At 46.5% G+C, this 20,162-nt stretch overlaps 1 protein-coding gene across 4 annotated transcripts in view; it reads right to left on the bottom strand.

Moving 5' to 3' along the window:
- Positions 1-11,906: 11,906 nt before the first annotated feature.
- HACD2 (3-hydroxyacyl-CoA dehydratase 2) overlaps positions 11,907-20,162 on the bottom strand; it is a 97,383-nt gene continuing 89,127 nt past the window's right edge. For 3 of the 4 annotated variants that reach the window (XM_005547963.4, XM_074033288.1, XM_045385525.2), the window contains one exon: positions 11,907-15,321. In XM_005547963.4, the coding sequence (XP_005548020.1) occupies positions 15,239-15,321 (83 nt within the window). In that variant the 3' untranslated portion in view covers positions 11,907-15,238. Of the gene's footprint in view, positions 15,322-19,912; positions 20,055-20,162 lie in introns of all 4 variants that reach the window. The other variant, XR_006696005.2, reaches the window with a different exon arrangement.

Below are 20,162 nucleotides of genomic sequence, written 5' to 3'. Positions count from 1 at the left end.
GGAAGAGGATTTCATTGTTGAGCACTTACTTTCTCTGTGTGATCAAAAGATTGACTTTCAAACGGGAGTTCTATCGCCAGGCGTTTGCCTATTGCGGGCGTTGTTTGGGCTCTGCCATCACGTGGTGCTCCTGGGTAACCAGCTCGGGGGCCAGGCTGGGCTGCTGCAGCTGAGAGTGATTCAAGATGGCGAGAGGAGGGCTGAATGCTCAGCACAGGGCACTGTGGCCTGGGAGCTACAGGAAAAGCAGTATAATTAGCAGTCATGAAAGGTGTGAGTTCTGGAACTCCACAGCCTCCCTTGATAGCCAGACTCTACCACTCACCTGCTGGGTGATTACGTGCCAGTTGTTTAACCTTTCCTCAACCATTCATGTTTCTTCCTCTGTAAAATGGGAGTCTCACAGTATTGATGTTGTAGAATAATTGGGAGAATTTCAGGAGTTAACATGTGAAAAATATGACTAGTGCTTGGCACGATACATGCTGAGCAGTATCAGCAGTATCCCCTGTGGTCCTGCGCAGGGGCAGACACCTGGCTTTGGGGATTTGGAGGGAGGAGGGGGAGGCATGGCATGAGATCCTGGGTGACTCCTGGGTGGAGCCCAGCCTGGGCCTGACTAGTGCCTAGCAGCCTGATGAGGTTTGTCACTTAGGAGAGTTCCTGTCCTCAAGGGTTGGAGGTGTCGCCACCTCTGGGCCCCACTGAGGGTAGCCTGTGCACACGTGCCATGTCCTGAGACCACAGAATGGGGAAGTGGCTGAGGTTCCTGCAGGGCCAGGAGAGGAGGCCACAGTCTCTGCTCTCCACTGAAACAAACTCTGTCTTTGACCATTTCATGAGCTAGGGAACAGGGCAACCCTGCAAACGAGGTATCATTTTCTCTCTATTTCTTATGTAAAAGAGGCTCAGGAAAGTGGTGAAGACAAAAAGTGGAGCAGGAGTCGAACTCAGGCCCAACTCCAAAGCATCACGAGGTTCTGTCTCCAAGGAACCAGGCAAGGGCTGGGAGATTGGTATTGGGCAAAAATAGAACCACACAAGCCAATGATATAGGGTACTCAAGAGGGGTGCGAGAAGAAGGGAGATAACTCAGAAGACTGAAGAGTGAAGAGAATGAGGAACCTGAGGGAGGAAAAGGAGAAATGAGGCTCTATGGTACGAGGGGTGTGTCTGCTCTATCTCTGCTGGAATGGAAGGCCCTAGGTATGTGGAGCTCTAAATCCAGAAATCTCCAAGGCCCAGGCAGGGAACTCAAATGAACACACAGGCCTGGTGAGGTGACCTGGAGAACCCACTTGGAGAAAGGGGACAGCCTCCACTCAGTTCCCGCGGGTGTGCCGAGGCATGCAGGAACCAGGCCCAGGCTTGCCGGAGTGCCACATCTTCTTTCCAGAGAAGCAGGAAACTAATTGTTTTAAATGTGAACTCTCATAAGTTTAAAATGCTGGTAACCAAAACAATTTAAAATATCATTTTAAGAAAAACAAAAACAAAAAGCCTACTGGCTGCCAGGATACAACCTCTCCTTTATGCCACTTGCTTACATGAGGGGCTCATGGTCCGATTGCGAGCCAATCCAGGCCTTCGCAAGACCCCAGGAGGGCAGAGTGTGTGTGTGTCAGGGAGGTGAGAACTGAGGACTCTGAGGAAGAAACATCCAGATTTCCAGAGAGAAGGAAACAGAGTAAGACCAATGCATTGCTACCAGAAGATGCAAAAGGGACGTTTGCCTTTGACTGCCGAGGTGCCTTCTACCAGCCCTTCCCTGTCACAGTGGGGCAGGGCCTTCAGCTCCACCAGAGGATATGAGGATACCCGTGCAGAGAGGGCTGAGGGAGACAGGGAGGAGGGATGCTTGGGGGCGGTGGAAGCCGCTCAGCTGGGCTGCTGAGGAGTGAATCACATTTCCATGTGATAGGTGCAGTTCACACTTTGTAAGGGAGCAGGGAGCCTGACTTTTCTAAATATACCAGGCAAGCCAAACAGCCACCTGCCTTGGGATTGACATTCCTGACAGGAGGCTGGGCAAGCCCTTGGATTCCATATCTGTAGGCTGCGTCTCAGGATGCTGCTCTGACTGGGGGAGAGTGGCTGAGGCAGGAGCTGGGCCTTCTAGAAGGTGCCCAGAGATATCAGTTCTCAGGTAAATACATGTAGGAACCTTGGGAAACCCTCACAGACCCAGATTAAGCTGTGCGAGCACAAGCTTCCAGAGGGGTTACTGGAAACTCCTGGTGGACTTTCCTCTTTCTGTTGCCCTCGGCCCTCCCAGGGCTGCCTGAAACAATGGTCCCTGGTTGTGTCCTCCAAGCGTATTCATGCCAGTATTCACGACATCCTCCTCAGGGCCTGGGAGGGTGCTCCCTAAATCCACAATTGCCTGGAAAGTCCCCTCCTGAGAGCACAGTGTGGGCAGCCCTGACTCTGCCTGCCTTGGCAGCAAGCTCAGGTCCCTGGAGGAGTAGGAAGTTACCTACTTGACTTACCCTGAAATGCCCTGCACGCCATCCTGCAGGCTGTAGGGTGGGGTGGTGGGGGGATGAGGAGCGGCTCCTATCCCTCTTTTTTTTTTTCTTTTGAGATGGAGTCTTGCTCTCTTGCCCAGGCTGGAGTGCAGTGGTGCGATCTCGGCTCACTGCAAGCTCCACCTCCTGAGTTCACGCCATTCTTCTGCCTCAGCCTCCTGAGTAACTGGGACTACAGGCGCCGGCCACCACGCCCGGCTAATTTTTGTATTTTTAGTAGAGACAGGGTTTCACAGTGTTAGCCAGGATGGTCTTGATCTCCTGACCTTGTGATCCACCTGCCTCGGCCTCCCAAAGTGCTGGGATTACAGGCATGAGTCACCGCGCCCGGCCAAGTGGCCCCTATCCTCTTGGTGTCAGTTTCCAACTCTGTACAAGTGGAGGCTGGAGGTGACAATGCCAGTCTGAGGCCTCCTCCAGGCCTGGTATGGCATAGTTGCCTCGGGTACGATGTGGGCTGGAGGCTTGGGGTGCTGTAGGGGGTAGGGGCAGTCTTCCATGGAGCAGGTGGGGCTGCTCTTCAGCTTACTTTGGGCATGAGGCACAGCAGCCCGAGCTGTGGGCAGGCAGCGCTCAGGGTCTGCTGCTGGACCCAGAAGGGCTTTCAGGGAAAGCTGGGGCTTGATGAGCTGCCCTAATGCTGGGAAGAAGAGGCAGCAATGACCCAAAGAAATGTAGGCAATGTAGGCTTTAGGCTGTGGGCAGAGGTGCCCCTGGCATGGCCCACCCAACCCAGCCCTGGGGAGGGGGCTCGGTCCCAGGCTTCTGCAGATAAGGACCTGGAGGCCTGTGAGAATCTTTTTTTTTTTTTTTTTTTTTTTTTTTTTTTTTTTTTTTTTTTTTTGAGGCGGAGTCTCGCTCTGTCGCCCAGGCTGGAGTGCAGTGGCCGGATCTCAGCTCACTGCAAGCTCCGCCTCCCGGATTTAGGCCATTCTCCTTCCTCAGCCTCCTGAGTAGCTGGGACTACAGGCGCCCGCCACCTCGCCCGGCTAGTTTTTTGTATTTTTTAGTAGAGACGGGGTTTCACTGTGTTAGCCAGGATGGTCTCGATCTCCTGACCTCGTGATCCGCCCGTCTCGGCCTCCCAAAGTGCTGGGATTACAGGCTTGAGCCACCGCGCCCGGCCGGCCTGTGAGAATCTTGTGAGCAGATTCTGAGCTGCCAGCAGCTCTGCTAATGACCAGTACCTGAGGATGACACTGGGTCCCAGAAAAATGTGGAGCTCAGATGCCTAGTGCTCTGAATGCAGCCTGAGCTCCAGGAGGGGGGGTCCTCCCAGCACCTCGACGTCTTATCACATTCACTGTGCTTCTCAGGAGCCCCAAGGGCTCAGAGAGGACTCCAGTCTCTAAGGAACTTCTGCAACCTGTGAGAGGCTGCCTTGGTGGGCAACCCATATGATATTCTGCCACAAATGAGGCTTGACCCTGGTGGAGGGAAACAGTTGTGGGCTTTGGGGTCAGTGAGATCTGGTTCAAATCCTGAATCATTCCTCAGAGAGACTTCACCTGACCATACTTTCTAACACATTGCCTTTCTAGGTTTCTTCACAGTCCTTTAAACTACCTGATTTAATCATCTGTTTATGAGCTTCCTGACATCTCCCAACCCCCAGTGAAAGGCTGGGCCCTGAGAATACAGTGGGAAGCAAGCCTGGAGAAGTCCTTACCCTCGGGGAGCTTTCTGTCCTTGGTGGGCAAACAGGTAAGAGGCGGCATCGAGGACTGTGATGGGGAAACATGCTCATTGTCACAGAGCAAGTTAGCAAATTATTTAAAGTGTTTTTTTTTTTTTTTTTTTTTTTTTTTTTTGAGACAGAGTCTCGCTCTGTCGCCCAGGCTGGAGTGTAGTGCCGTGATCTCAGCTCACTGCAAGCTCCACCTCCCGGGTTCACGCCATTCTCCTGCCTCAGCGTGTAACTGGGACTACAGGCGCCTGTCACCACGCCCCACTAATTTTTTGTATTTTTTTAGTGGAGACGGGGTTTCACCGTGTTAGCCAGGATGGTCTCGATCTTCCGACCTCGTGATCCGCCCACCTCGGCCTCCCAAAGTGCTGGGATTACAGGCGTGAGCCACCGCGCCTGGCCTAAAGTGGTTTTTAAAAACATTATTATGTTTTTGTAGAGGCAAGGTCTCACTGTGTTGCCCAGGCTGGTCTTGAACTCCTGGGCTTAAGTAGTCCTCCTACCTCAGCCTCCCAAAGTGCTGGGATTACAGGTCACTGCACCCAGCAAATTATTAAACATGTTGCTGGACAACACTTATGCTAAAAAATTCTTCATTGTTGTCTGAAATTCTAATTTAGCTGGGCATATTTGTTTTGAAAACCCTGGCACTGTGGGAGCGTCTAGGAGGAGCACTATAGCCAGTCCTGGGACCTGGAGCAGGTATTTCCTAGAGACGGGGGCCCCAGCCACACCTGAAGGATGGGAAGGAATTAGCAAGGTGGAGGGGGAGTGAGTCTTCCAAGTGGAGGGAATGTGGTGTACAAAGGCCAGGACGTGAGAGCCAAGCACCCTGAGAGCCTGATAGGCTTTCTCAGGATGGGGAGTGGAGGGGCTGGGGGCACAGGCAGGCACAGTTCGATGAAGGTCTTGGGTCATGTTCAGGAGTCTGGACTTTACCCCAAGAACAACACATTTACTGAAGGCTTTTAAGTGGAAAAAAACATGATCATCTCACATTTTGTTTTGTTTGGGTTTTTAAATTTTGAGACAGAGTCTTGCTGTGATGCCCAGGCTGGAGTGCCATGGTACAATCTCTGCTCACTGCAACCTCTGCTTCCCGGGTTCGAGCAATTCTCCTGCCTCAGCCTCCCGAGTAGCTGGAACTATGGGCATGTGCCACCATGTCTTGCTAATTTTTGTACTTTTAGTAGAGATGGGGTTTCACCATATTGGTCAGGCTGGTCTCAAACTCCTGACCTCAAGCCTTGGCCTCTCAAAGTGCTGGGATTACAGGCGTGAGCCACCACGCCTGGCTACATCTTGCGTTTTTAACAGTTGATTCTGGCTGCTCTATGGAGAATGAATTTGGGAGACCAGAAGTGGAAGGCAAGAGGCTGGTTAGGAGGCTTTAGCTACCATCCAGCTGAGAGATGATGGTGGCTTGGACAAGAAAGGAGGCAGTGGAGGAGGGAAGTGGATAGATTTGATAGATTCAGTCCATCCTCAGGAGAAAGAATCAATAGGATTTAGCTACTGATTCAAAGTGAAGGGGGCTGGGGGCCAATCAGGGAGCGGAAGAGAAAAAGTGACTCCCAAGTTCTTGAGCAACTGGAGGGTGGGATGCCATTCAGTGAGGTGGGGGAGACAGGAGGAGGGGAGGAAGAGGAAGAGGAAGAGGAAGAAAAGATTGGTGGCAGAGGAAGAGGAGGGTGCTTCATTTTGGATAGGTTGAGCCTTAGGTGCTCATGGAATACCTCAGTGGCAATGGACAGCAGAAGTCTGAAATGATGCAGGTCTAGACCGAGGCCTGAACCACCAGCATGGAGATGCAGCTGGAAGCCACGGGAGCCTTGCTGCTCCTCTCCAGCTCCTGCTTCAGAAGTCTGCAAGGCCGGCTGGGCAAGGACAGGGCTGAACCAGACTCTCTGGACAGGAAGCACTGGGGCCTGAGCTCAACCCTTTCCCTAGTGCTCCATCCAGTGCGGCAGCTCCCCCTGGTCCTTGTGGATGCCTGACAGGTAGGAGTGTGGACTCCTGCAGCCTCGCTTTCTGATTTTTCTTAGATAGTTACAGGATGTCTCTCAGTTTTAAAGGGTTTATAACTGATTCCATTTTAATACAATGTGGGCAGAATAGAATACATCTACGGGCCAGATCTGCTGTGGGGACCACTGGTCAGGGGCCTGGCTTTCGAAGTGAGAGGAGATGCTGAACAAAACCCTCAGGATCAGGCGCCTTTAAGGCAATGTTCCCGCAAATTAACCCATAAGCCCCTGCATCAGAATCACCCATGAAGTGTGCCTAAAAATGGAACCCTAAGCTCTGTCTCTAGCAATTCAGATTCAGAAGACCTGGGGAAGGTCCAGGAATCTGATTTTAACTAGTGCCATAGGTGCACACTCAAGTCTGAGAACCTCTGAGTTGGGGGTTGGCAGGGGAGACAGAGAAAGGTTGGTTTAGGCAGGAGAAAACCAAAAGATCAGGCTCTCAAAAGAAAAGGTCATTTCAGGAAAGATGGCCGGTTGATGGGAAGGAAAGATGTCGGCTTCCTGGGAAGGATTCCAAAGTCCATCTTCATTCTTCTCCGACACATCTTTTTCCTCCCCAAGGAAGAGGAATGTGGATCTTAATGTTCAGTTCTGAGATTGTGATAGAGCTGTATTTGCTAGTGGGAGTGATGGAGCCAATGGGCACTAAGAGGTCTGTGCACAGGGCTTTGGTTCCCTCTTCTCTCTCTCTTCCTAAGTGGTAAGTGGAGCAGGGTCAGCTGTCTTCTTGGATGCTTTCCTGTCCTTCCTGGCCCAGGCCCCACCAGCCAAGCATGGTGGCACATGCACTCAATCTTTATGACTTTCTGTCCTGGAGCTGAGGGTGTGTCGGAGCAGCCTTTCTCCCCATTTCAGTGGATAAGAGCTAAGTGCTGGGATGGAGAATGAGATGGGATTGGGTGAGAGGTGAATTGAGCAGGTCTCACAGTTTCCTGTGCCTAAGCCACTACCTCTCACTGGTTTAGGAAGCAGAAGTGTTCTATGAGGTTCTGCCCAGACTAGCATAATCCTACCCTAGGGCTCAAGCCAGTTAATTGCAACACTAGTCTGCTTGCTTTCCATTGATTCTTTTGTATACAACTCCACTGGGAATGCATCGAGGAGAAATGAGAGTTCTGGGCTGGGACTGGGCATTGTTGGGCCCCTCAGTCTACTCCAAAACCGTATCATTATTTCTAACATCCAGCAGGACTGCACCCCAACTTCAACCATAAGACAGGGACTAAAAAGCGTGCAATGGCTTTCATAACAAGGTCATTAGTGACCTTGAACAGAGAGGGTAGATAGGAAAAGCCAGGCTAGAGTGAGACAGCAAGAGCGCCAGATAAGAAAGACAGAAGTGGGCCGGGCACGGTGGCTCACACCTGTAATCCCAGCACTTTGGGAGGCTGAGGCGGGTGGATCCCTCGAGGTCAGGAGTTCAAGACCAGCCTGGCCAACATGGTGAAACCTCGTCTCTACTAAAAATACAAAAATTAGCCAGGCATGGTGGTGCATGCCTGTAATCCCAGCTAGTGGGGAGGCTGAGGTAGGCGAATCACTTGAATCCGGGAGGCAGAGGTTTCAGGAGTGCAGTAAGCCGAGATCGTGCCACTGCACTCCAGCCTGGGTGACAGAGCAAGACTCTGTCTCAAAAAAAAAAAAAAAAAAAAAAAAAAAAAAGAAGTGCTTCATAGGTGTCTCTTCCAGAGGACAGGAGAGAGGTGGAAGTAGGGGAGGACATGGGGTCAAGGCCAACATGGGAACTGCTGGCCAAGAGGAAGTACAGAGAGAGGGAGAATCAACAGAGTGAGGTTTGTGAGGAGGGGAAAGATAAAACCATCTGGAGCACAAGGTAGGGATTAGTTTTGGTGAAAGGTCACCCCATCCATTCTAACAGCAGGAAAAGGAAAGGATGATCCCAGCATGGGCAAGTTTATAGATCTGGTGACAAAAAAAGTTGAAGGAATTACTATCTGATGGCTCTGTTTTCTCTGTGAAATTGAAGGTAATATCCTGAGCTGACAGTAAGTAAGAGACTGAAAGATGAAGTTTAAAGGGAATCATAGATAGTGTCCTATGCAGGCAGTCCCAGGGTGAGGCCCAGCAGATTGATCTCAGCACCACGGCTACTGCCAGTCCCAGCCCAGTCTGCTCAGACAAGTTCACATCAAGTGGAAGCCTCCAGCTAGTGCTGCCGACACCTGGGTTCTCAGCCTAATAATTCAATTACCTATTTGAGGATGGTGATTTCTATATATTTTTAAAGCCCCAAGGGGCTGGGCATGGTGGCTCACGCCTGTAATTCCATCACTTCGGGAGGCCAAGGCAGGAGGATGGCTTGAGCTCAGGAGTTTGGGGTCAGCCTGAGCAACATAATGAGACCCCAGCTCTACCAAAAACCTCCAAAATTATTCAGGTGTGGTGGTACACACCTGTAGTCCCAGCTATGGGGGAGGCTGAGGTGGGAGGATTGCTTGAGCCCAGGAGGTTGGGGCTGCTGTGAGCCCTGATCATACCACTGCATTCCAGCCTAGGTTATAGAGCAAGACCCTATCTCAAAAGAAGAAAAAAGATCCCTAGAAACAACAGAACAGAAACAAGGGAAAATCTTCCTAGAGCCCAGGCTAAACCTCCCACCTCTCATTTTTCCCCTTGGATAGGTCAATATTCCCTGATGGGGACAGCTGCCACCGATAGATTAGTATTTTTCAAAGTGTGTTCAAAGAACTTTAGCCCTGAAGACGTTTCAAGGATAAAGGTGAAAAACAGGTTTGGAAAATCCTGCATTAGCACTCCTCTTGAGGTTGCATTCATATACAGAAAGATCTGAAACATTTAGCGGAGAGAAAACTTTAATTTTTGTTTCAGTGTTTTAAACCACAGACTCCTCTCCCTAACATGCCCATGTTCCCATGATCACTGGGAACTAAGAGTCTGTAGATTCCACTTTAACATATATTCATTAAATCAACAAATCACTTGAACATTACTATCAGCCCAGGCACAATCAACTAGTTGTGGTTAGTGAAGGACATTATTTGGTATATCCAAAGTGGTTGTCATTTAAACAACTCTCTCTTGAGGAAGATTTTCAGCCTGTTGAAGAGAGAGAATAATCTGTGGCATGAACAGAGGCATTTTAAATCTGTGAGAAAACTCACAGTCCAAGAGTCAAGTTAACTGAAATCCACAGGATAGACTGAACATGCTGCAGACAAGCATTCTCGGTCCAGACACCGCCTTATAAGGTGGCCTGACATTTTCTCATGGCCCAGGCCACCCTCCAAAAATATCCAGAGACAGAATGAGAGTGGGAACTGGCCTCCCCGAATGTTTCAAATACGAACAAGCAGGCTCTCCATGAAATAGGAGGGCTGACACCTGCTTTGCAAGCCGGCTCCAAAAGCACTCTGCTTTTCAAAACCAAGTAGTTGCAGGGTCTGTGATGGGGAGGAGGGCTCTGCAGCTGGGAGAAAATAGATTGAGCCTCGAAGCACGCACCCAAGTTGGTTTCTTTGCTCTAAAAAAAAAGTGTTATTTCCTGTACTCCTCCAGAATATGCTTTAAAATCTCTTTGCTTTATATGGACAATAAAAGATCCGTGACCGATTTTCATTAGAGGGCTTCTGTCCCTTGCCATGTCCTTGGGATGAAGCCGTTTTCCAAACTCCTTTGGCTCGTAAGGCCCTGATTGCTTGTGAGGTGCTGCCCCCCAGCGGGAAAGTCTGGCTACGACAACACCGAGGGAGAAATAAAGATCCTGGCTTTAACCAAGTGCAGCCAGCATCTGGAAACACATCTGGATTGCCTCCACCCAAAGCCAAAGATAGATGTGAAAGCACTGTCATGGTAACAAGTCTGGAAGCTCTGGAATTAGGGAGCAGAAAGCGTGACTTCCAAACAAAAATATTTATGAAATGGGCACTGGGTGCTTATATACACAGCCTTTCACATTCTTATTTTTGCTCACCAAATGAGATTTTAGGGTGAATTGCCTTTTGTGGGAAGGATTATTTTTGGTATTGAGACTTGCCCTCATAGCACTAATATATCTTTGAATTAAAAGAAGTATTGGTCAAATGACCACATGGCTGTCTCTTCTAATCCGGTTCTGTTATAGGCAGAGAAATGTTAATAGGTATGGCTATTTTTGGTAATAGTTGCTTAGAACAGTTTCTTCACCATTAAACTGTATGACAAAGAGCCAGGCTATTTGTGAGGCTGGGATTTTTTTCCTTTCAATAATAAAAGGAATTGCAAAGCTAGTCCTCATTCTTGTTAAAGGGAACAGAAAAACACAGCAGTATTTTTGGAATGCTGTGTAACAGTAGGTCTCTTAATTATACCAATGCTAATTTGTCCAGGCTAAGGCTTATATTAACATAGTACACATAATTGCCACAAAATATGACAATGACAAATTGGAAAGCCCTGGTCTCCCATTACCATGCTAACATTGTAAAAGTTGTGTTTTCTGAGTAGCCTGTACTATTAACTTTACCATCTGTTCCTCAGTTTCAGTTGCAATACTTTTTTCATAAATGAAAAAGCCAACCTCTGAAGCTGAATAGGCTCTACACGAGGAGAGAGGTGGTCTAACCTCTATGCTGGGAACATCTAGACCGTAATCAGACAGCATTTAGAAGGGAAGTGTTCCCCTTTGGAACAAAGACCACACTCTTAGGCTGTGGTGATGATCTGAGAAAGAGCCGGCAGGCTCAGATGGGGAGCACATCACTGCTGCAGGCACCATGATCAAGAGGTCACTGGGAAAAGTAACTAGGACATACCCAGCACCGGAGGCCTAGAGCTAGATCAGCTGTGACCCAGCAGAGGACACCCCAAGGCAGTGTCCTTCCCACCACTTCTTACTGCCAGCCTGAGTGAGGGGGGCCGTTCCTGGGATTCCTGTGTTTGGAAGCATTTTCAGGATGAAGTACTTGAACTTCACCACATCTTGCTTTAATATAAGATCAACAGTGCTGGGCAACAGGATCTCCCCACTGAACTTCTGTTAGAAAAGTTACACTAACAGACTGGGCGTGGTGGCTCATGCCTGTAATCCCAGCACTTTGGGAGGCTGAGGTGGGTGGACCACCTGAGGTCATGAGTTTGAAACCAGCATGGTCAACATGGTGAAACCCTGTCTCTACTAAAAATACAAAAAATTAGCCGGGTGTGGTGGTGGGCGCCTGTAATCCCAGCTACTTGGGAGGCTGAGGAAGAAACATCGTTTGAACCTGGGAGGTGGAGGTTGCAGTGAGCCGAGATTGTGCCTTTGCACTCTAGCCTGGGCAACAGCAGCGAAACTCTGTCTCAAAACAAAAAAAGAAAAGGTACACTAACAAAACCCCAGCTTGTTATAAGACAAGGGTCCTGAACCCTGTGCTGTTAATATCTCAGATTCTCTGGTCACTTGCATGAGGAACCCCTTGTCCCTCTGCAGCCAGCTTGCAGACTGGCTTAGCCTGAAGACTGACTGGCAGGGAAGGACTTTTTGGAAACCTCTTAATATAGTCTGTCTTTCCTGTAAGTGCAGAACCATTATGAATAGCAGAATTAGATTTTAAAATTGTTAAAGAGCTGGAGTCCGTAATTGAACTGAAATTCTCCCATATTCCTGAAACACCACATTCGGGCCTACTGACTATGAAAAATCATTGCACTCACTGGTAGGTATTTCAAATCCAGGCAGAGCACACATCAGTTTATTTTGAAATGCAACACAGATCAGTATTTTATGAATACAACTTATTACCACATTAACATTATCAGGTAAAAACAGCTTTCAAATGCATGCATAGAAAGTTAAGCATAGTCTCTGGACTCCTTATTTCTAAATATACAAAAAATACATTTAAATTATATAATTTTAGTGAATCAAAGACTTATAAAATTACAATTTTGGTTTTCACAACATAGAAAAAATACAAAAATGACTATATATACGGTTGTATAATTTTTTACCCAAATTTCAAAGGAGCAGTATGTATTGAATTTAATGTTTTATCTGAAACTCAGAACTGCAAGTAATTTGCAGGCTGGACCACATCAATGCCAACCTTTTATTATAAATGAATAACCAAAAAAATAAGTGAAAAATGAGGGCATGATCTCTTCTTATACCTCTTCAACTCTCCAGCACCTAAACCTTTCCTGTCAGAAGTCTGCTCTGGAGACAGTTTTTCATCTGTAAGGCCAGTACTTTATTCCATGACTAACTCTCCATGGTGCCTCTAGGTAACGGTTGGTACATGTTAAATGAATGAGCCCAACCTCAGTAAACATAACGCAGCAAGATGCAGATTAGCAGTCTTTGCCGACAAAAGCACTACTGCGGACCTCAAAGAATTCTCTCTGTCAGAAGAAGGCCCCCACGGAGGGGATCTGAAACACACAATCAAGTGGGTAGTTGGGAAGATGATGCCTTTGACTATGCCCTGAAATGAAACCGCTAAGTCTGACAAAATACCCACAAAAACATGACATTCCTTGTTCACACTTTATTAAGAAGGTGTGACATTTGGTGGTGTGGTTGTTCTCAATTTATAAAAGAATAAATGACTTCAAAGGAGAAATGAATTCATGTTAGGGATAAAGAAACCAGTTAGAGAGGTTATTGAAGGACACAGTGACATGCCTTACTTATCTGCCATAAGTATTCTAAATGTTGATGTACAAAAATACACACTGGGGTTGAGACCCTTTTTGAAAAGGGAGCTGTGTGCTGTGTTCTCATTGCCAAAGTTCAATTCAATGCAACAGCACTGTTTGCAACAGAATGTTTTTCATAAGTAGTGACAAATTATAATAAAGCGGCCCAAATAAAACCCCCAGTCCAGCAACCCTGGAAAAGCTGCATTTTTCATCCGGACTTCTAGAATTTTCCCAAAAACAACTGAAAAAATCTAACAGAATAAAGTAGTATGACAAATATAACCCAAGTTGATTCTATTTTATAGTAGAAATACATTATGGAAGAATAAAACGAGAGAAAAGGCATGAAAAAATCTTTCCCACATATTTTGTCTATCAAATACAAGAATAGATTCTAATCTCAACACGCCCAAGTTGAGTGCTGACTTTAAGAAGCAGAATTTTAAAGTTCAATTCAAAAATAATTTATTACACACCTGCCTGCATTAAATTTTCAAACTTCTATAAAAATAAGCACTTAAAAATTTAGTTTTCCAGGGGCCGGGCACAATGGCTCACGCCTGTAATCCCAGCACTTTGGGAGGCCGAGGCGGGCAGATCATGAGGTCAGGAGATCGAGACCATCCTGGCTAACACGGTGAAACCCCGTCTCTACTAAAAATACAAAAAAAAATTAGACGGGTGTGGTGGCACACACCTGTAGTCCCAGCTACTCGGGAGGCTGAGGCAGGAGAATGGCGTGAACCCGGGAGGTGGAGCTTGCAGTGAGCCGAGATCACGCCACTGCACTCCAGCCTGGGCAACAGAGTGAGACTCCGTCTCAAAAGAGAAAAAAAAAAATTTAGTTTTCCAGTATGAGTTTTCTGATATTCGCAATTATACTTTAAATGACAACTACTCAATAAGCTAAACTTTTAAAGTCTTAAAGTTCAACATCAACCCCCCCCCCAAAAAAAAAAAAAAAGCTGCAGGGGGTGGGGGAGGAAAAAAGGCTCCATAAAGATACTGTGCTATTTAATACTTAATGGACATCTAAACTCGGGCTTTCACATTTTCATCCAACTCTTTCTTTCTTATTTTTTTTTTCAGTTTACCTACAGTTGCAATACCAGCCCTTTTTTGAGGAGTTTTAAACGCATGGTTGAGCAATTAAATCATATGAGGATGTGACATGGATGAGATAATGTCGGTAGGACCAAACTATTTCTTGGCTGCTCCAACATGCGGAGATGATACTGCTTTTAGCTCATGATGGCCCAAGTGGAATGTTTTACTGCCTATGGACTTATAGCTTGGTGGAAATTAACATAGGACCTTAATTAGCAAAAGTATCCAAACAGAAGAGCAAATGAAAATTAAAAAATAAAACAATAATGGTGTATAAACCTATTCCTGAATGTTTTCTGACTACCTTTCTAAAGCAACACGTTCCATGTGCTTTCAGTAACAGAGCCTCCATTCCTACGTGGCTGGATCACCTTCTTCAGGGTCATCAGTGCATCAGTGAGAACAGCTACTGGCAAACACGTTACTCAGAGGTGTTCTGAGAACAGTGCTGTGAAAAGGACTTGTCGCTTATGAGCTATTGAGCTCCCCCTTTCTGAGACCTGTCATTTTGTTAAGATATGATTGAGGCTGAGCTCCAGATAAGATATATTCTTTACGGTATACACATACTTATTAGATTCAAGCACGTTTCTTAGTGGCAGGCAGTAATGACTCAATTTAAAACAAACAAAAGGGTTCTAAGTTGTTTTCTGATTATAGGCACTACCCCGAAGCTTCATAGGCATATACATTTTATAATTCATTCATTAGATACGAGGGGATAGGTCCCAGCCATAACTTCAGAGCATTCCAGAGAACAGAGTTTGCCGCTTCAAAAATACAAATAATTTCCAGCATGCAGTCAAGCACTTTGACAAGGGAATGCTAAACACACTGCAGACTGAAACATAACTATACTGCAAGCTGGGCTATTCGGTTGGTACGACTTCATTATTCAGACTGTAACTCTCAAGTACTTAGTGTTACAGGTCTTTACTGATCAGATACATGAAGGACACAGAAGGACATAAAATGTCAAATCCCTTTCTAGTGCCATCATAAATATTAGGAACTTCTGGTTGAAAGAGCATGCTGAGATGAACTGGCCAGGGTGTTTTATGTAACAATCTTTTTCTAAAATAAAATCTCAGGCCCACGTGACACTGGATTTTTGTTTTAGTTTTGTTTGAATATTTTAAAAATAGTTCTTACTTATTTTCTGTGAAACGTATTGGAAACTCAAAAAGTCTGCAGCATTTTTTGATCATTGAAAAGTTTGTTTTGGTGGGAGGTGCAGAAAGCAGGAACTATTCAAATTTCTTGTGCTCTTCAGTATGAGAAAGGATCTTTCTTCTCTGGTGTATCATGTGGAAATACAACTGGGGAAAAACTGAAAAGAAAAGAAAAGTTGGTTAAGAGGATGGTTTAAAATTCCATGCTCTATTTAAAGCATATGAACTTGAGGTCCTCTCTAACCCTCTGACTAATTTCTCATCCAGCAACCAAGGAAGGTAACAAAGTGGGCTTGGGGAAAGGGAGAAAAAACACAGAGAGACTTACCATCTTTCTTTTCCTGCTTTAGCTGAGGGAAAAAGTGGTGTGGAATACAGTGACAGACACTATTGTCACTATCATGAGCTATCTCGATGCCACACAGCAGCCAAATAATATTCTTTCATGTATTATCTCCACATTTATTCTGACTAACTTCACAACAACCAGGTGAAGAATTCTAGTGATGAAGTTATTATTCCTATTTCAAAGAGGAGGAATTTGAGCTCCAGAGAGGGTGAGCAACTTGCCTGGGGTCTCATAGTAAGTCCCAGACATAATTGGGACCAGGCTCTTGGCTCCTGACCCTCAGCCTAGCCCCATCTGGTCCCAGGACAGGTGGTTCTTTGGGAAGAACAACCTCTCTTGGGAAGTAGTTTTGGGTAAAGACTTGAGGAGGAGGAGGAGGAATGCCACATTTGCTTTGAACACAACTAAGCCAGGTTTGGATGTTAAAAAAAAAAAAAAAAAAAGGCCTTATGAAATGCAAGCCAGTGTCTTAGGCACTGGGGATTCTTCTGTTCTTGGTCATTTCACAGAATACTTCAAAAAGCACTGGTTCTCAAATGAATGGGGTGGTACTGCCTCCCTCAGAACTATTTGGAACTATTTCGATAGTTTGACTATTTGGAAATAAGGGAGAAAGGGAAAGGGTACTGGCAGTTGGCATATGAGACCAGGGATGCTAAAACATGCCACAATGTATGACAGTACCCACTACTAAGAAGTATCCCACCCAAAATGCCTATAGTGTCCCTCTAGGAAATACCAGTTTCAGCCACCCAGACTTCACAAGGTTACTGTGTGTAAACAACTCCAGGTGAAATGCTCTTTGTTGTACAATACCCTTCCTCTCCTCATCTCTCCAACAGCTCCAATCTTTATTTTATTGATATTACTTTTTTAGACAGGGTCTTGCTTTGTCACCCAGGCTGGTGTGCAGTGCTGTGATCTTGGCTCATGGCCTGGACCTCCTGGGTTCAGTCAATCCTCCCGGCTCAGCCTCCTGAGTAGCTGGGACTACAGGTGCAGACCACTTCACATCTGACTAATTTTGCATTTTTTGTAGAGATGGGATCTCCCTATGTTGCCCAGGCTTGTCTGGAACCCCTGGGGTCAAGGGGTGTGCCCACCTCAGCCTCCCAAAGTGCTAAGACTATAGGCATGAGCTACCAAGCCCAGCCCAGTCTCTCTTTTTCAGACGCATATTTTTGGAAGATAATTTCTACTACTCCCAACTCTCTCCTGACAAGTTTCTTCCTTTTTAAATGGGTTCCAAGCTGGCCAAATTTCAAATGATCCTCCCAAAGCACGCCAGGACACCAGTGCATGTGTGACAAAGATCTGCCAACCTGCAGAGGAGGCAGCATGTGGAACAGGGCTGCCGTCCACGCCATTGCTACTGCCAGGCAGGACGCTGTTCACAGGAAAGACCTCACTTAAACATGTAATTCAACAGGCAGAGAACTATTTTGGCATGAAAGCCAGAAAATCTGACAAGCTCTATAATCTAAAAACTGGAAGTCAAGATATAATTAAACCATAAGGAATGTTAATTGTAATCATTTAAAAATGTGGGGCCAGTCCCATTTCTATAGATTTTCTGTAGCGAAGGGAAACTGTGAGCTGGGCATGCTCAAAACCTTCCACTGGTTGCATTTGTGTTCACACAACCGGCAGCTGCAGCCTCACAGCTGGCTCAGATGGCCCGGGGGAGAATAATGACTTGGAAGTTATGCATTAAGCCCTTGGTGGCAGTTCAAGGAAGGAGATGGCCATGCAGACCTTCATTTCCATGGGCAGGGCCTGCCACCTACCAGAGGGGTCAGATGATGGTGCTTTCACTCCTTTACATCTCCCAGAGATTCCTCAGTACCCAGAGAAAGGAATGTGGATGGGAGGCCAAGGGCCTAGGGTGCCTGGCCTATTCTCCACAGTTCAGGCAGTGGCCTTCTGGCTGACCAAAACTGTGATTCTGTCTCCATCTGAATCACCTACATGTTCAGACTGAACCCGACCATGACACTGAAAGCTTTCCAGATGCATGGCTGCTACTTTTAACAACATGAGCTACACTGAGAAATAATAGCACTGAAAAAACCCCTCAACCTGAGAACAGGCTATTGAGAATTCCACCTTCTGTTCTCCCAGTTCAGGGGACACAGAATGGGGACACTGCTGGGCACGTGTGTGTGTCGGTCCCTGTGTGTGGGGGGTCAGCGGGGTGTGGGTGCTGCTGGGCCCTCCTTTCTTTAAGAAGATGGCCAGCCCTCTTGGGGCTCTCTTCCCCTCTGGGGAGAGAACTGTGGAGGGCGAGAGCACCAGATACGCTCTCTGCCTGGGCCAAGTCTCCTTGGTTGCTCTAAAAATCAGAGGTGCTCTAAAAAGCATATGAACTTGAGGTCCTCTCTAACCCTCTGACTAATTTCTCATCCAGCAACCAAGGAAGGTAACAACCAAGGAAGGTTATGGTTACTGACAACCCGGAAAGTGCCAGCTTCTCCAGGTCCTCACCCCTCATCAATGTATCTTGCCCTTTTTTGGCTCCCTCCCCCATAACCAATTTTCACCAATTTGGGGGTGGAATGTAAACAGGCCGTAGACATCTACTGAGTCCTGCAGGGACTGTGTTGTACTAATCCTGTATATATTGCAACTACAGCAGAATAGGACAGGAGCACCTGGCCAAGGCACCCCAATATGAGGAAACTCCTGGGGCCAAGTCTCATGAGCCACAATTTAGGCTATGTGTGCAACAACGCAACAATGGATGAGGCCCATGAAAAGGAGGTGTTACTTTATATAATACATGTGTATCATCAACTTGCCATTAAAGATTAAAAGAACACTACCTTGTAGAAAGAAAACCAAATTTGTTAAAGGAGACTGCATGTTAACAGCAACCTCCTAATTCTGCATTTTCTTCTGATAAATATAAAGCTTTGGAAAGTTGGAAACGTGCAGCTGGCCAGAATGAACTGTACACTCTGGCCTCAACAGTAACAACCTGAACCCCTGAGGACATCCAGAGCTGCTGGCTCAGGCCAGAGCACAGTGAGGCCAGCAGGCACCAGGTGACTCGCATCAGGAGAGGTGGTCTGTGTGCCATCTTGAACCTGGGGGAGGAGTCCGAGGTTTGCAGGGAATCTTTTAATCATTATTTGAGATCCACCCTTTTCCCTGGTTTACAAGAGGTAAGCTGCCTTAGAAAAAGAAATTATGTTAGACTTTAACTGAGCCAAGTTCTCTTACCAAAAGGAGGCTGGGACTGCAAGGGGGAATTACTTAAGGTAAAGAAAGCAGACTTCTGTTGGGAGGAGAGTCCTTTCCTACTCTCTAAAACAGGGGTACCCAACCCCTACCTGTTGGAACCGAGCTGCACAGCGGGAGGTGAGTGGTGGGCAAATGAGCATTACTGCCTGAGCTCTGCCTCCTGTCAGACCGGCTGTGGCTTTGGATTCTCACAGAAGTGTGAACCCTGTTGTAAACTGTACATTCAAGGGATCTAGGTTATATGTTTCTTATGAGAATCTAATGCCTGATGATCTAAGGTAGAACAGTTTCATCCTGAAACCATCCCCTGCACCGCCCAGGGAAAAACTGTCTTCCATGAAACTGGTCCCTGGTGCCAAAAAGGTTGTGGGGACTGCTGCTCTAGAAGACAACTGGCTCTGGGGTCAGTGTCTTCTCTTTCCTCTATCTCTTTCAAGACCAAGATGAAAAGCTCACAGCAGTGGGTTTCCCTCAGGAATGCTATCGTCATGGAGGCCGCATGTGGTACCCAGGCACTGTCACTACACCAAGAGCTCAGAAGGAAGAGGCAAAGCTCAGCACTGGTTGGCTACCAGAACACAAAGAGACAAACATGCAGACAGATGGAGGCTGCCCTGGGGAGTAGTTCCTGGAAGGAAGCCCTGCTTCCTAGAGAGGCTGGAAGTCTTGCAGGAACTCTCAGGTAGGAACTCCTAGATTTTTGTCAATGTGGAAGCAGCTTGTTATGGATCTGATTTCATAAAAACCTCCCTGCCCCTCTCCCAGTCACCCAGTATGGTACATGTCTCCTATTCATTTGACCATGATGAATTCAAATAAAGCCTGTGGTGCCCACTGGGATAATATGTGTTAGTTACTCTGAGTGTGGTAAAACTGCAACTGTGAACTGCTGCTCTAGAGACTGGAAAATGAAACTCTTAAAAAAAACAAAATTAGAAAGGTGAAAAACGATTAGTTAATTTTTATTACTTAAACATTTAGATGATTTCACATTTATCGTCTGTTGGAAAATCAACTACTTTTTATATTTGAAGAGAGATGGCCTCTGGTTGCTATGATTCCAGCACTAGAGAGGAGGACTCGATCATGAATAAAGAGTGGAAAATGAATCATGAAGCAGAACTGTATCCAAGAATTTCTGCAAGATAAACACTCACATGAAATCTAGATGTAGTTTTTTTCTCACAAAGCATGAAATGCAATTTTCCACAGAGGGACACAAGCATGTCACTTTGTTAGGATGATTCATTCTGGTGATGCCGTGGAATGAAGAGAAGTCCAACCCTGTCTGAATTTAACCTGGGGTTTAGGGAAGAATATAGCATCTTTTCTAGATTAAAATAAGATTCAGAGTTACAATGGTTATAGAAATAGCTAAATGGAAGAACCACTAACATTGTATGTCCT

The sequence above is a fragment of the Macaca fascicularis genome, chromosome 2 (assembly GCF_037993035.2).
Source record: "Macaca fascicularis isolate 582-1 chromosome 2, T2T-MFA8v1.1".
NCBI classification, from domain to species: domain Eukaryota; kingdom Metazoa; phylum Chordata; class Mammalia; order Primates; family Cercopithecidae; genus Macaca; species Macaca fascicularis.
This window is presented reverse-complemented; position numbering and strand designations above follow the sequence as displayed.